Source organism: Megalops cyprinoides, chromosome 19 (genome assembly GCF_013368585.1).
Source record: "Megalops cyprinoides isolate fMegCyp1 chromosome 19, fMegCyp1.pri, whole genome shotgun sequence".
Lineage (NCBI taxonomy): Eukaryota > Metazoa > Chordata > Actinopteri > Elopiformes > Megalopidae > Megalops > Megalops cyprinoides.
The window spans coordinates 26,753,185-26,770,432 of record NC_050601.1 but is presented as its reverse complement, the minus strand read 5'-3'; the positions used below and the strand labels follow the sequence as shown (position 1 = coordinate 26,770,432).

The 17,248-nt window shown below is 43.7% G+C and overlaps 1 protein-coding gene across 3 annotated transcripts in view; it reads left to right on the top strand.

Annotated features, from left to right (window-relative positions):
- Positions 1-17,248, top strand: part of LOC118794268 (myosin phosphatase Rho-interacting protein-like) — a 33,451-nt gene that overhangs the window by 12,801 nt on the left and 3,402 nt on the right. For 2 of the 3 annotated variants that reach the window (XM_036552485.1, XM_036552484.1), the window contains exons 9-22: positions 3,367-3,468; positions 3,915-3,971; positions 7,723-7,791; positions 7,904-7,993; positions 8,077-8,186; positions 8,728-9,139; positions 9,848-9,967; positions 10,333-12,360; positions 13,569-13,716; positions 14,304-14,421; positions 14,525-14,684; positions 15,487-15,597; positions 16,129-16,215; positions 16,939-17,149. In XM_036552485.1, the coding sequence (XP_036408378.1) occupies positions 3,367-3,468; positions 3,915-3,971; positions 7,723-7,791; positions 7,904-7,993; positions 8,077-8,186; positions 8,728-9,139; positions 9,848-9,967; positions 10,333-12,360; positions 13,569-13,716; positions 14,304-14,421; positions 14,525-14,684; positions 15,487-15,597; positions 16,129-16,215; positions 16,939-17,149 (3,823 nt within the window). The remainder of the gene's footprint in view (positions 1-3,366; positions 3,469-3,914; positions 3,972-7,722; positions 7,792-7,903; positions 7,994-8,076; positions 8,187-8,727; positions 9,140-9,847; positions 9,968-10,332; positions 12,361-13,568; positions 13,717-14,303; positions 14,422-14,524; positions 14,685-15,486; positions 15,598-16,128; positions 16,216-16,938; positions 17,150-17,248) is intronic. The other variant, XM_036552486.1, reaches the window with a different exon arrangement.

Below are 17,248 nucleotides of genomic sequence, written 5' to 3'. Positions count from 1 at the left end.
TAGGGTTATTTATGGGTCACGGATACAAACGGTAAGTCCCCCGCCCATAGTGTCAAGTTTCATAACTGCTACACCCCCATTCTTATCGCAAAGCACTGTGTGCCCTTCAAAGTGCTGTTCTGTGGGTCTCCTGGCACAGCCTGTCCTCCATGATGAGTAATGTTACATTTGCTCACTTTTACTTTGGTTGCGCTCAGGCAGGTCAGAGGTGAGAGTGGGGTTGGTTACGCCCCGGCCCTCCCCTGAATCCACAATTTCCTTCCCCCCGGTGGCCCTGCATCCCATTTCCCACCCTGCTGCAGAAGGGAGAAGAATTATTCCCTCACAAAAAGAAAGCATAGCTCCTGTATTGTTTGGTGTTGTTTTAGTTTTAACTTAATTAGGGGTCCAAGCACGTAGTGCTGGAACCCTATTGTGTTTGTTTCGACTTTTATTATTTTTCTGCCCTAAAAGTGTTTGCACAGCAAAAACTATAGATGCTAGAGCTACCAAACTTGGTATATAGGTTCCTGTAGTCACCAATTTCTCAGGTAAAAAAATACTGATTGGCCAGATGGTGAAGAGCCACAATGCCTTTTTGGGCTATAACTCTTGAACCGTTTGGGATAGAATCAAAATTCTTTTCCCCCGATTCCCTGGCTCTAGATGAACAAAAAAGCCAGTTGGACCAAAATGATGCGCCGGATTGGATTTTCCGCCGTTCTGAATTTTTGCAAAACCTTTAAAATCTATCTTCTCCTAGACGGTGTGACTGATTTGCACGAAATCTGGTACACAGCATCTTCAGACCAAGATCTTTAAATATTTTATGAAGAAAGTTGCTACATTAAAAGATGTGGCCACAGTAAGCCAGTGAAATTTGTGGGCCTGCAGTCTATTGATATAATAAGCTATAACTCCTGAATGCAATGTCCAATCATCACCAAACTGGAGATCCCTCATCTCCAGGCCATTAGACTCAAGCCTACCAAATTTGGTGTAAATCCGTCCATAGGTGGCACTATAGCAATCAAATGTTCCAAACTCCTAAAGCACTTCCCCAATCAAGTTCAGAATTTGCATGCTGTGTCTTAGTCAAAGGTCCTAATATAGTCTATAAAGACAAGTTGATAGCTCAAACAAGATGGCCGCCATCAGCCAATCAAATTTCAGCAGCAGCTTAAACTGACTTAACTATGACTTATTATCATGAAACGGTATGTTCCTAGAAAACATTTAAATACCCATTACTCTGGCACGAAAGTAGATATTTCAACTAAATTTCTTGTGCTTCATCAAAGTAAAGGATCCTAACTGGGAACTTATGAAACCTCCGTGTCAGTCATTTTGTGTTTCATCCATCTTTGATATTGTCAAAAACACATTTAACCATCTCCTCCTAGAGCTTGGCACAATGCAGTTTTGTGTATTACATCTTTGGACGATTGTCTTTAAGAGATGTTAAAGGATAGTTGTCAGGTTGAACAATATGGCTGCAGTGTACCCACAAATTCACCCGTGAAGGCGCCATAAAGGAAGAGTGGCCATATCTCTGCAATGCTTTTGTTCATTGGCATAAAACTCGGTACACATGCTTACCATGAGGCCTGGGTGGAACACACCAAGTTTAGTGAAATTTGGCCACTTTGGGGTGCTATACTGAAAAACCGGTTTTAACACCCATGTTTCCATGTACTAGATGTTAATGACATTTTGTTCCAATGGACATCACAAGGCACAGACCACACAAAGAAAATCAGATATTGCCACCAATTTTTGTAGATCATTACATCATTACATGTCAGGTCCGAACTGGGAAATGAACACATAATTCAATGTCCAAGTGGCATGGCTGGTAAGATACAATCAGTTTGTATCACTTAAAAAAGGCACATCTCCTGCACCTTTTAACCTACTGCCACAACTAATACACTAAATAGTGTTGAAGAAACACTTGGACTTTCCGTATTGGCCTGAATGAAAGACAGGGTTTTTTATTCTACTTCAAGTACTGAAAAGTAGAGTTGTCTTGCATGGGGTGACCAGACTTTTTAATGTCATTATACATTAACAACAGCAGATGGTGCCATTTATCTGAGATTGTTCAGTGGTATTAGAAATCCCAGTAGACTAGTTTGTTTTTATTTTTACTTAAATAAATAAAATTCATTTTATAATTAAATAAAATTCATTTGAAAATGTGATTACAATTTACTTTTATTTAAATGTGACAATTTCATTTAAAAGATCAGCATACCTTGTTTTATTCAGTGTGTTTTACTCAAGTCAAATGAAATTATTTTCTTTAAAAATTAAGATTTGATCTTCAAAAAACCAAAAAAAAAAGTGTTGAAAATGGGGGGTCATTTTCTAATCAGGGACATCTTATTATATTCAGCTAATACGGTATATTCTCTGTCATTTTTCCCACCATGTTGGATTTTTTCAAATACCCAAAAATTGCACTCCTCCAACAGCGTTCACACTTCTTATTGCAATGTCCCAAGAAGGCACACTGCATGGTGGAATACTACACTTTGCTACATTCCAGATGGCTACACCCAGATCAACATTAATTGACCTACACACCTAGACTCAGGGCAACTTTCACTGACCTGAGATGGCAAAAATCATTTGGATTCTTCTAATGGCAAACATTCTTGCATATAATATGTGTATTTCACAATGGCAAAAAATTGACCTATTTAACATTTACATTAACTGTCACATTTACATGAGAGCTTATATCGATAGGACAATAAGCTTAAGGTGATCAAGCTTGGTGTAAATCCATGAATGGGTGGCACTATAGCAAAGAAATGGCCATATCTCCTAAACCAATTCCTTGATAAAGTTAGAATTTTGTACACTGCATCTTGGTCAAAGGTCCTGATAAAGTCTTCAAGGACAAGTTGATGACTCAGAAACAATGGCAGCCATCATCCATTCAATTTTTGGCCGATGTGCTTGGACCCTGTAATCGCCGCTTGCGGCTATATTTTAAACTTGCCGTTGGTTCGATGCAGTGGAGTGCAGTGCAATTTTTGGAGGACAGGACTGGCACGCTGAAGCCAGGGACGTTGATGTGGTGACTGTAGTAAGCTTTAGTGGTTGAGGACCCCAAAGATTTAAGGGCCAGTTCTGTCTTTATTATTAGAATTATTATGACGTTTTAACTACATTTTTTTCTAGAAACCAAATAACTAAACCCTAGAATTAACCATAACTAAAAAATAATGAGTCATCAGGATTTCATCTTTTTTTTACTTTTACCAAATCCAAATCTTAGTCTCTGAGGAAACATCACCACAGACCTGCCAAGACTCTTTGGAATCACAGTGTTAATTGGAGTGTGTGATATTTAGACTGAGAGGTCTCTCTTTGCAGGAGCAGGATGGGGCACAAGGTTCAGATCGTCTAACAGCCCCTCTCCAGCCCCTTAGAAGAGCCACGTCACTGGACCGCAGGACCACAGAATCTGTCATGACTGTGAGTGACATGAGTGCAGTTAATTTGCTTAATTTGGGGACAACTATTTGTTTAATAAAGAGAAAACCAATCAGTGGCAGCAGTGAGCTACATATTGGCAAATATGAAGACTTTGCTGTATTTGAAGAATATCATGAGCTTGCTTTCCTTCGCTCTGCATCATAAGCAGGCACAGGGTTTAGCTATTAGCATTAGTAGGCTCTGGTATGGCGCTGTAGCCATAGCTTTTCTTATGTGCATATCAGATGGAATAATATTAGCTATAAGGAAAAAAACACAATTGGATTCAGATGAAAATCCCACCTCCAGTGTCTTAGTATAATGCAGTATAGCAGGCTGAAGTGCCGCAAGTCAAAGTTAAGCCTGCATGTCTGCAGACACGAGTAGGGTGAGGCCAGAAGGCGACCGCACGAGCAGCCTTCAGCCTCTGCTGATCTCTCCCACAGCCAGACCTGCTGAACTTTAAGAAGGGCTGGATGGTGAAGCTGGACCATCAGAAGAAGGTGGGTTCTCTGGCCCTTTTTTTTGTCTTTGTTTTTTTTTCAGGAGGGGGGCAGTACTGCTGTAAGGTAGCCCGTCTTACAAAGGCATAAAAGGTAATCTCTCGCTCTGTTGGATGAGTGATCACATGATTTTGTGTCCAATCATGGCTTGCCCTCGTTATTCTCCCCTGCTGACGATTCTCAAAAAAAACCTCAAGGAATGGTTCATTCATTACATTCATCAGCTGGTGATCGGGCTTTGATTAAGATGTGATGTCCAAAGAAAAAAAAAAACAAAAAAAATGAGCAGGGTTTTTTTCCCATTCCCCTGGCAGGGACTGAATCTCTGGCTGTTTTGATCACTGAGACAGCCACCTTCAAATGCCATGGGGAAATTCTAATAGGATGACTTGTGGGAAGATTTGGATCTGTGCGTTAATTACTCTGCCATGCTAGTTCCCCAGCCTTAGATCTGATGTAGACTGAACTATGCTGATCTGACAGAAGCTGAACACCGGATTCCACATGTGAGCACATGTAGAGGTCTAGTCTGTAATACACTTGTTCTACACTGTATTGTTTAAAGAATCCGGCATTTTTAGCATATTGATAGCTACTATCTCAGTAATGTCTCACTATAATATGCATTGATGTTAAGGCAGCTTCAATCAAAATGTGCTTGATTAATGCTCGCTCTGTGGCGAACAAGGCTCATGTACTTAATGACTTGTATACACAGGAAAATTTAGCTTTCCTGTTTCTGACTGAAACCTGGCAACGGAACATGGAATTTATCCATTTAAATGAACTGTGCCCTATGGATTGTTCGTTTATTGGGACTCCACGTCTGTCTGGCCGTGGTGGAGGTCTCACTGTGGTCTGGAAGAATCGGTTCTCTTGCCAGTTGGTGAGCACGGAATCTTTTACTACTTTTGAACTACAACTGACAAAAATTGGTCGACTAAAGCCGTATTATTGTGTTTTAATTTATCGACCCCCTGGACCAGCGGGTCAGATTTTATCTGAGTTTACTGACTTTCTAACTTCTATTATTAAACTGGACAAAGTGTTGTTACTTGGAGATTTTAACCTGCATATTGATGATGCCACAAATTGTGTAGCCACTGAATTTCTTAATATTACCGAATCTTTTAATTTCAAGCAACATGTTTTAGGCGCCACTCACACGGGTGTGCATACTTTGGACCTTGTTTTTTCTCTGGGTCCAGATATTGATCATATCCGTTGTGAGGACCTCTTGATCAGCGATCATAAATGTATATTTTTTTTTATCTCTCTGCAAATGCTGACCCTTTGTGCCTTAAAAGAACGTTGCGGTCTCGCATAATTACTCAGAGTACGGTTGATCAGTTTTCAGCGCATTTTTGCCGTGATCTTAATACAAATCCTAATGATGTCGAGTCTTTAATGCAGTCTTTTAATGAGCATTGCTCCACGCTGCTGGACAAAGTGGCACTTTTAAAGGTTAGGACTAGGGCTATCTGCAACACTTCGCCGTGGATGACGGACGCTGTCCGCTGCTTGAGACGGAAGTGTCGCAGGACTGAACAACTATGGAAAGCCACTGGGCTAGAAGTGCATCGCCTATACCTTAAAGATCTTCGACATTATTTTAATGCATTAGGAATGGAAGCCCGGACTGCTTACTTTGCTAACATAATTTCTTCTTCAAAAAGAAATCCTAAGATTCTATTTGACACTATTAAGAACCTCGTTTCCCCGCCCCTTTCTACACTACCATGTTCTTCTGTCAACGATTGTAATAAGTTCCTTACTTTCTTTGTGGACAAGGTAATGGCGATTAGATCCAGTATTCATCCTGTAACTTGCCCGTCTAGCTCTAGTCCCCCTCTATCTCCTACTGTTCTGGACAATTTCCAACCCATCAGCTTACAAGATTTGATGGATTTTATTAGGAAAATGAAGCTATCTTCTAGCCCTCTGGATGTCATACCATCCTCTCTATTTTTAAATATTTTATTGGCCCCACTGTATTAGCTATTGTTAATTCTTCATTGTCTACAGGATGTGTCCCCTCTTATTTTAAGCATGCCACTATCCAGCCCATAGTAAAGAAACCTAACCTAGATCCCACTCTGCCCAAGAACTATAGGCCTATATCAAAACTTCCATTTTTGTCCAAAATTTTAGAGAAGGTTGTGGCCAATCAACTCACCGCTGCCTTGGAGAGGCACAATATTTATGATAAGTTCCAGTCTGGGTTTCGGAAATGGCATTCTACTGAAACTTCTCTTTTGAGGCTTTCAAATGATATTTTAATGTCCTCTGATGCAGGTGATTGTTCTGTGTTAGTACTACTTGACCTCAGTTCTGCGTTTGACACAGTAGACCATCATATCCTGATGGAGAGGTTAAGTGACTGGGAATGCATATCTGGCACAGCATTAGACTGGGTGACATCCTATCTCACTGATAGAAGTTTCACTGTCTCCATTGGAGATTTTGTGTCTGATTCCGAGTTCTGATTGTTACTCCAGAAAAGGTTGCCCCTATGATTAAGCAAAGTATTGGGACTCTTTCCTCTGCCGCCCACTCGAGCCTGCATAATTTAGGGGTTATATTTGATCAGTCCTTGTCATTTGACATTCATGTTAAGCAGCTGAACAGATCTTGTTTTTTCCACCTAAGAAATATTAGTAAACTGAGATCAAAAGTTTTAAATTCAGAACTAGAGATGCTCATCCATGCCTTTGTCTCATCTCGTATTGACTATTGTAATGCACTTTTTTCTTCGCTTCATATGTCTGCCCTTGATCATCTGCAGGCAATTCAGAATGCTGCTGCAAGACTACTTACTAGGTCAAATAGACGGTCTCACATCACCCCTGTACTTATATCTCTTCACTGGCTTCCTGTGAAGTATAGGATCCAGTTTAAAATTCTCACCCTTACTTACAAAGCTCTGCACGGTCAGTCTCCTGCTTATGTGGCTGATCTACTTCGCCCTCACTCATCAGCTCGCTCTCTTAGGTGTAATAAGCTAAATTTACTGTCTGTCCCATGCACCCATCTAAAGACCCGTGGCGATCGAGCTTTTGAGGTCGTTGCACCGAAACTGTGGAATGCTCTGCTCACACCCTTAAGGTCTGCTGATTCCGTGGATTCTTTTAAAAGGCAGCTTAAGACACATCTGTTTAGACATGCGTTTGGGTAGTCTGTATGCACCAGGTCTATATTTTATGTATTTATATATTTATTGTGCATTTTATTGTGTATTGTACATTTTTATGTATTTATTGTGTATTTTATTGTGTACTTGTATTTTTATTGTGTATTGTGTATGTATGTAGTAGCTCGGGGGGTCATTTCATCTTCTGTGTTTTCTCTCTTTTATATTGTATAATGCTCATGTAAAGCACTTTGTCACCCGTCTGTGAAAAGCGCTATAAAAATAAATTTTACTTACTTACTTTTACTATTGTACTGCTTGACTTTAGTATAACACTAACACATGCACATGCCACAGGGTGAATCTATGGAATTTCTCTGAGAAATTATTACTAACTCAATATAATTGTCAAACGTTAATGTGTCAGCAGGGATGTACCACCAAGTTCAACACTGCAGTTCAGATTAGGAAACCTGGGAAAGTGGTTGGGTGGACACACCAAGCATAAAAACAGTCTTACAAGGCTGATCTATAAATGGTCAGTAGGGGCCTTCAAACTCTTTCGCTAGTTTTGTGTAATGTCAGTGTCTTCTTAACATTGTTCTGTTTTTCTTCTTTAAGTGGCAGAAGTTCTGGTTTGTCCTGACCAATCACAGCTTGCGATACTACAAGGACTCCATTGCCGAGGAGGTGAGCTTGAACCGGTCGCTCGTTACAGCATCGGCTCTGTGCTTTGGCAAATGGGCAGAGCCCAGGGCCTGAAGGACTCACCCCATGTCTGTCCCTCTATTTCCTTGTTCAGGCCTCAGATATGGAGGGGGAGATAGACTTGACCACGTGCTATAATGTCACTGAATACCAGGTCCAGAGGAACTATGGCTTTCAGATACATGTAAGACATTTACCCATTTCTATATTATCTTTGCATTTACTCAAAATCTGTGAATAAGTGATTGAATGAATGAATTCAATCAGACTCAGGAGTCAGTGCACACGCTGTCTGCCATGACGGCCGGGATTCGGCGAAACTGGATTGAAGCGCTGATGAAAAATGCACGCCCATCCACTGCTACAGATGTGGCCAGGTCAGTCAATATGCAGGGGAGTCTGTGAACCAAGACTGGAGGTCAGTGAAACAGGAAGCGAGGTCATTAAGCCATTAAGACAGTAAACCAGGAGAATGTCAGTAAGTTATTAGCTCTATGTGTGTGCCTCTCTACTGTCATTTTAACTTAATTTTAACAGGACTTTTCTCTGTAGGATAAGTGTGTTATGCGGCATACTAATAATGAATGTGTCTATCTGATTAGCCTGACAAAATTGTGAAGTGCCTTAGAATAAGCCAGCATCTGAATGCAAACACATTTTTTTTCTGTTTCATTGGATGTAGCAAGCACTCACCTATTCAGAGGTGCTTACAAAGTAGTTATAGTTGTGTGTAGAACCAAACGCATTTCTTGGGATTTTTTTTTTTTGATAGAGCCACTGAAGACTCATTTGACTTGTGAGATGTTATACTGTTATTGCTAATATTGCTAATAATGGTTCCACCACTAAATAAGAGTAATTAAAATATTAATAATGAAATGATAATACAAATAATAACTGTCTCCGTGATGTGATCAGCCCTCATGGTCTCCCCAAGCCTGATGTGACACAGACCTTCACGGCAGAGGCAGGGTCAAAGAGGACGCGCACCCGGGCACGCAGACGGGAGGGGCGCGCTAAGACCGTCGACTGTGCGGGGTTCCGGGCCATGCCCGAGACGCAGCCTCCACAGGGTCTGGCAGGGGAAGCGGGGGAGGAACACAGGGGGGTGCGCGAGTACGAGGCAGTACCCTGCTCCTCCCTCAAACCCGGGCGGGGCACAAAGCAGCCATGGACAGTGGAGGAGGAGATCGAGCAGCGATGGCTGCAGGTGGAGCGCACGGCCAGCAGGGAGGAGTCACGTGTGGCCCTGTCCCCAGTCGTGTCCACAGAACCACCCTGTGGAGGCAGTGCCGAGCTCGAGAGGCAGCTCCAGGCCTACAAGAGAGAGGTGGGTCTATCCATCTGTCTGTACTCCTGTCTGCCTATCTGCAGAGCCAGCACATCTTTAAACAGCATTATCACATTAAAGTACGTTATTGTCATTTAACAAATGCAATTATCCAGAGCAACTCAAAATTTCTATGTATACAGCTGGATACTTACTAAGGCAGTTGTGAATTAAATACCCTGCCCAAGGGTACAGCAGCAGTGCCCCAGTGGGGATCAAACCTGCAACTTTTCGGTCGCAAGCCCTGCTCCTTACCACTGCACCACACTGCTGTCCATTATTATACCATTACATCATAATAAAGGTGTATGAACATGCAATGAAATCACAGCTACAAACAAACAAAATGAGTTGCAAATCCATGCTAGGGGCATTAAAGAAGCTAAAAAGACACTGATGCGTTACACAGTAGAGCACCTCCTACTGGTCAACTGGCTACATGTGTTGCAGCTGTAGTCCATGTCTTTCCAGTCCCCATCTGATCCAGGATCATTTTCCCTTCCATCCTGATCATAATCTGCACTGATTTGTGTGAAAGGCAGTTGTTGTTCCAGGGTCCTTGCTTAGGCCCATATCAATATTTGGTAGTGTCTCAGTAGCAGCCATGCCATACAAATTTCTCAAATGTGAGAGGTGAATGTGAGAGATATTTACTGATCCAGCTCCGTCACAGTCTGCTCTGTAAATGCATATGGCATTTTGCTGTAGGTCGAGGAGCTGAGGGCACAGCTGAAAACCCACCACCAGCAGCAGTTGGACCAGAGCCAGCAAAAGACGGAGGTCCAGCTGGGCTCAGCTCTGAAGCGGGAGCCACAGGTCTGCTCACCGGTAAGCACGGGACATTCTCCTTCACCTCTGCTGTCAGTCAGAGGCCCCGCCCTGATATATGCTGTCAGTCAAAGATCCCCACCTTGATATATGCTGTCAGTCAAAGACCCAATATTGATATATGCTGTCAATCAACGACCCCGCCTTGATATATGCTGTCAGTCAAAGACCCTGCCTTTATGTCTGCTGTCATTCATATTCCCCATATGTCATATGTTGGATATTTAATTTCCTTCAAGATATGTTGAATATTCATGCCCTTTTTTAAGTAAATGGAGATATTCATATTTGATTTCCACATGAGCAACCTGCTCTGGTCATCTCTGCTGAACACTAATCCACATCTCTGGTCTCCCTTTCCAAAGCTGGATTCTTTGAGTCTTGAGGCTGAGAGCCCAGAGAGAGCAGCCAGTTTGCCAGTGCTGGATTTGGCGAGGAAGTACCAGGAGACTGTGACACTGCTGCAGCAGCAGGAGGAGAGAAAACGCAGCATGCAGGCACAGCTTTTGTCCCCTTCCTCCCCTCCCGAAACCCACGGGCCGGTCGCCAAGGAAACCGAGGGCATCCGCGTGAAAGAGCTCAACATCCTGCTGCGGGACAGTGAGGGCAGGCCCCAGGGGCTGAAGGACCTGCTGTTGGATGGTAGTCCCGTGTCAGTGGGGGAGCTGGTGAGGCTGCTGGGCCTGCATGGTGATGCTGAGTCTTACCTGCCTGGCCAGGAGGGCATGCTGGGAAGGACCGAGGAGCTTAAGAGCCATGCCACAGAGCGGCCAAAGGAAGAGCAGAAGCTGGCTCAGGAGGTGGAGCTGCTAACCAGCAAGAACAAGACACTCCAGCAGCGCTGCCAGGAGATGGTGAACCAGCTGACTGAAGCCAACAGGGAGATTGAGAGGTTGAAGGCCCCGCTCACCAGCCAGGAGGCCAGGCAGCAGAGCCCCCTCATGGCAGAGGAGATGGAGCGGCTCAAGGCCCAGCTAGCGGAGATGGACGCCGAGGGGCGGCTGCACCCAAAAGAGGCCACCCTGAAGGGCAAGGGCCTCCAGGCAGAGGAAGACTGCAGCAAGGAAGCCCTGCTGAGAAATTGGGAGTGGCTTTACCCGCAAACAGAAGTCACTGAAGCCAAACTGTCAGAGGAACAAGCTCAGGAGAACAAGCTCCACCTTGCGGAGGGGGCCTGCAGCAATCTCTGTGCCCAGATCGAAGAGCTCCAGGGGAAAAGCCAAGAATGCAAGAGAGATCAAGGGGGGTCAAGCGCAGAGAGTGAGGTTAGGATCCAGCAGGAAGAGCTGGAGGGAGACAGGAAGTCAGAGGGAGGGTACAGTGCAGTGTATGGGGGTGAGGAGGGAACGAAGCAGAGCAGTGAAAGATGTGACCCAGGTGCCGATAGGATCCAGCAAGCGGCTGAGGCGATCAGGATGAAGTCTGAGGCCCTGGGCAAACTATCAGAGGTTATAGGAAAAGTAGAAATGAACATGGAAAGGGTGATGAGCGAGTTGTTGAGTACAGCAGAAAAGGGAACCGGGTCCGATTTGGTCCAGTCAGAGGGAGAGGGTGTGGACCAGGCTATGATGAGGAAGTTCCTGTTGGAGGGAGAGTTCTGGGGAAGATTGCTGAATGTTCTGGAGGCTGGCCCATCTCAGGTGCAGGAAAGTGAGCCTGCAAACGGCTTTGTGCGCGATCTGGCAGAACACATGACGGTGGAGAGGAAAATGCTACTCTTGGCACAAAGGCTTTTCCCCTCTCCAAAGGTGGATTTACTAAACAGCAGAGACATTCAAAGTACAGGGATGAAAGAGGATGGGAGTAGAACTCAGGGAAACTTGGGTATTATTGAAAAACATGAAATAGACACAAATGTTAAAACTAAGCACAGTGTTTCAGACTTTTGCAACCTTTTTGATGATTCCGCAAGTGGTCTCATCAGGAAAGACCTCATGGAGACGCTACAGGAGAAGGCATTTCTGCTGGATCAAATAGCCTTCGCCATTCAGGCCTCTGCCAGTGTTGAACTCCGAGCCTTGGCCCAAAGGCTGGGTGACTTACAGAGCCAGAATGGACATTGGTCAGCTTGGGTCTGGGGAGCAGCTTTGGAGACGCATGCTTCCTATCTGATAAGCTGGCTGCTGCTTCAGAGTAGGGTCCTGAGGGAAACTGAGCCCGTGGCTCAAGCGGCTCCAATGGGCTGCACAAGCTGTGCTGAACTCAGGAGACAGATCGAGGTGCTCAGAACCAAAGTGGTGCACCCTGGGAGTCCAGCGAGTGGGGAAGGCATTCCCTCAACACGCGTCCTGATGGAGGGCAGGTCCACTGCCCCCCTGTGGGGGAATGAGGAACAGGAAGAGGACATGATGTCACTCCGTATGAAGTATGAGAAGGATCTCGAGGACCTTAAGGTGGTAGTATTACTCATCTGTGGCATTTTGGGTGTGTCTGTGGGTTTTTTGTTATACATGATTCAAGATTCAAGATTCTTTATTTGTTGTATGCATTATACAGTATCTTGACCTTCTTAATACTATTATTATTACTATTTACTGTAAATGCAGTACTTATAATAATATTACCTAGGTATGCAAGACAATCTCGATGTTTGACAGGCTATCATGACATCAAACAAAATCTGAAATTAAAAATATAAGTAAATAATTCCAGAATATAATTCCCATTTTAAACCAGAAATACAATTAATTTGCTATCAGTTGAACAGGGTTCAGGTTACTAATTTCCTGATTTCCTGTATCTGGCAAGGAAAAAAAAAAACATGAAGCTATGAAGCTATCAAAACAAGTGTATTCCTCTGGAGGGAAATTAAATGCTTCTACTTTAGCCAGACTGAGCCATCTGTAGTGCCAGCTCTGTAGAAAAACACAGTGCAGCTGTCCACTTTTATTACCTTGAATTGTTCATGTTTACACATCATTTGCCGTTATGTTCACATATGGGGCTCCTCAAACAAACATCTCCAAAACATTAATCCACTCCATTTGGTAATATTGAATCCCACAATATGCAAATGCTAGCTGTTTGAGTTAGCTAACGTCATCTTTTCCAATACATTTGTCACATACTCCCAGGTTTCTAAGAAAACAAAGTAAAGCTGTCATTCCTAATTATTTTTGTTGGAATACATGGAATTTAGCTTTGGATTCTTCCCCAAGGTTCCCCTTTGTAAAAAATGGTATTTGGATTGGCAATTGGCAAGATATCCCACAAGGATTTTCTCACTGCCTGTGTCACCATAGTTTGTTTATTGATACTCACATTCTCTACCTGCCAGACTGTGGTTGCAGTTTCCACTGGAGGTGTGTCTTCTTTAACCACTATGACTCTTTGTCTTTGGGAAACATGTTCAAGCATGTTACATTTTCCAATCTGATACAACATTGTGGGTTTGTGATCACTAAAATTGAAAAGATACTGTACAAGAATATCAAGAAAATGTCAAGTATCAACAAGGAAAACTTTGTTTTCACTTGGAGTTCATGACTAAATACCACAGTGCTTTCAATGAAACACCCCTAGTCATCGTGTATAGTTTGTGGGGGAGCGGAACAGTGGCACTAACCTTTCTGAGTACTCTGCTCACCTGCTCTCCCTGCAGGCGGTGTGTGAACGCGGCTTCGCTGCCATGGAGGAGTCCCACCAGAAGGCCATGGAGGGGCTCCAGCAGCAGCACCAGCGGGATCTGGAGCAGGAGCGGCGGGACCGAGACAGGCTGCTGGCAGAGGAGACGGCGGCCACCATTGCCGGTGAGGGGGCGGGGCCAAAGGGAGGACCAGCTTACCCAGGGCCAAGGCTGGATGTTTGATCTGTTCTGAAAACTGTGGTGACACAATAACGTGAAACAGAGCACATGAGCCTGAAGCAGTGCTGCGAAATTTTCCACACAGCAGAGCTCTCAATTTAGCACTACTAAGCAACATCATGATGCATATGTCATGATGTTGTACATTATGATTTCAAGATGTGTGCACCACTATTAATCTGTCCATCTCTCAACCATCCATCCAGTCTATTCTAGCAGGTGGCTGGGCCTATTCCCAAAGGAGAAGAGCAGTGCATAGCATTCAATGATCTTTGGCTAAGCAAGGAATATACACTACAACCAATGGCAAAATGTGTTGTAGGAGAAAAATATCCATACCATTTTAGTTCAATCAGTTTACCAAGTCTCCAAACTGATCTTAAAAAGCTTTAGATTTGGCACTAGACAGTTTAGGATGGAAAAAAGTCTCAATGGTATCAGAAAACTCTTTGAATCTAATCCTGCCGCACCTGAGGCAGGCACTCCATGTTTTTCCTGTTTATCTGAACTCTTGTTTCTCCACATCCTCAGCGATCGAGGCCATGAAGAACGCACACCAGCTGGAGCTGGAGAGGGAGCTGGAGAAGGCCTGCAAGGCGAACGGTGGCACGGAGGGCGCAGACATCGAGGAGATCCGGAGGCAGCACGAGTAAGTTTGTTTTTCTAGTTTAGTAAAAATGTAAACATATGTACGTGTATATATTATACATAGTACATATGTGTATGTGTTTGCATGTATATTGTATATGCAGAGAGGAGCTGGTGTTGCTCCAGCAGGAGCTGCAGGCTGTGTCGGAGCACTACTCCCAGAAGTGCCTGGAGAGCGCTCACCTGGCCTCTGCTCTGGAGGCCGAGCGGCAGGCACTCCTGCAGTGTCAGAGGGAGAACCAGGAGCTCAGCGCTCACAACCAGGTGAGGGGGCGTCCCAGGTGCGCAGACACTTCCGCGGCTGCAGGGTGCAGATTTAGGTCTCAGGCCTACTCCCCTGCATGCTCCCCCATCTGCTGTGACACTGCCGGCATGTAGAAACTCTTCAGAACACTAAACAGAGTGTCTGTTTTAACTTATTTCGCTCAGGATTGTTTTTGGTGTCAACTTAAAAGAAAGATGCTCACCTAATATGTAAGAAATATAGTAAATCTTTGCCATTTCATGAGTCACTCCTTCATTTTTATCTATACCTGTGTTGAAGCTGTGTGTTTGTTTGCTACACATACATTCCTCTTTGGTGTGAAGAATTGTATTAAGTACATTATGGAATGGACTGAAAGACAAAGTATCAGATTTGCTTTGGCTAGTATTTACTGCCTGGGTCACCATTTGATTTTGTAATCACATCCAGGTCTGTAAGCACAGCTGTTAAGGTTTTGGCTTTGAAAAGGTCCTTCCTCAAGCTGCTTTAAGTCCAGTGCTGTGAGGGGTGGGGGGGCAGGGTATTTGCCTCTTACAGTTATTTGTATTTTATTAACTCTTAACTACCAAGTGTATTTTAATGTCACTTTAATGTAACACCAAAAATGAAGAAATGCATATTGTCAAATATACATAAGCATGCACACAAAGAATTACCTCATATATCAATTGCAAATTCCAAAACCCAAAAAGAAGTAAGCAGCTCAGAAACAAAGCTGTCAGTGTTTTCAGGTTACCAGCCTTTCTCAAGGTTTCGAAATGTAATTGAAAGGTGTGAGTGACCCAGGTGCTGTTTTCACAGGACCTGAACAACCGGCTGGCCATGGAGGTCACTGAGCTGCGCTCGATGACCTGTCAGGACGAAGGAGACACCTGTGGCCTGATTCCGGGGAAGGAGGCGTATGAGCTGGAGGTCAGAATTCACCAGACTACACCGAAACACATGAGGCTCACTGAAATCAGTAACTGATTAAAGGGGATCCAACATGGCATAGCTGCAAAGTCGTTCATAGGCCTAGATACAGTGTAAAACAATTAGCTGCTCAGTTGGGGTCAATTCCATTTTATTTCTGTCAATTCAGGGAATGAACTGAAGTTCAGTTAATGAATTTAAAATTGCTAATCCTTCCTATCAAGATTTTTCAACTGAAAAATTTCTTGTTAGAAATACTCTTATTTGGAGAATGGTATCATCTATTGCAGAATTTTAAAAATCACAGTAATGCAGTGAGACAGTAAAATGTCTGGTGTCTTAAAGTGGATAAAAAACTGACTGAAATAAACATTTCTGTCACTATTTTTTTCTGTTTGCCACTAGATGTCACCAAATTGTGCTTCTTTTGTAGTTACATACATCATGCAGGACTCTACACTGCTACAGTCATTTCCGATTGGACACGAGGCAGTTAGGCACGTGTGTTCAACCCCTCTCTGTCTGTCTCAGGTGATGTTGCGGGTGAAGGAGTCCGAGGTGCAGTACCTGAAGCAGGAGGTCAGCTCCCTGAAGGAGGAGCTACAGACCACCCAAAGAGTGAGTTCTGAGAGTGGGGAGAAAACAAGCAAAGTGTTAAGGAGCTTAAGGAAGACACGTGGGTCAGAAAGGAGAGCTCCCAACAGATGATGATGATGATGACGATTAGAATAGATTACATTTATGTAGTACCTTTCAAGGTTCTCACAGCACAGCACAGCCTCACCTTTATCACCACTAATGTGTAGCACCCATCTGGGTGGTGATGGGTGCTACATGCAGCCATTTTGCATCTCAGCTGGAATTTGAAGTTAATGTTATACAGGCCTAATTATTATGGCCAATGTATGACTGTGGGAGTGTGGAGCAGAGGTTAACAGGCAGTTGGGGCACTGCTGCTGTGTCCTGGAGCAAGGTGACAAATCTGATCTGCTTCAGCAAACATCCAGCTGTACTTAAAAAATATAAGCCCTGCGTGTTGCCCTGGATATGCAGAACTAGGAAACCGGAGTGTTATGTGCAATATTAAAGTGATTTCAAATAAAATGTATGTCTGATTTAAAAAACACAATATGCTGTTGACTTGTTACAAATGTCATTTTAATTTGCTCCAAATTTCATGTGTTGGAGAGCCAAACTGTTAGACTTCTGGGAAAATACCAGAGTATTGTCTTGTATAATTATCTCCTGTTGGTATTGCTGTACCTAGTAATACTACTATTTCTACTACTGCTGAGAATGATGATAATAATGATTATTAATCATGATCTCTGCCTCATCCAGGATAAGAAGTTTGCAACAGACAAGTACAAGGACACCTACACGGAGCTGAGCATTGTCAGAGCCAAAGCAGAACGTGACCTGGCCCTGCTCCGGGATCAGCTGCAGCAGGCCCACGATGCAATGGGGAAGCCATTCCTGGAGGAACTCGAGCAGAGTGGTTATGGTATAAGACCATGCTACTCCCTGTTAGCCCTGTCCCCAGCGCAGATAGGCAGGACTATGACTTTGCGTTGCATGTACCTTTGCAAGCCACTCATAAAACATACACAGAGACTTCATGGGCATTATTTCACTAGATTATAGAGCATTC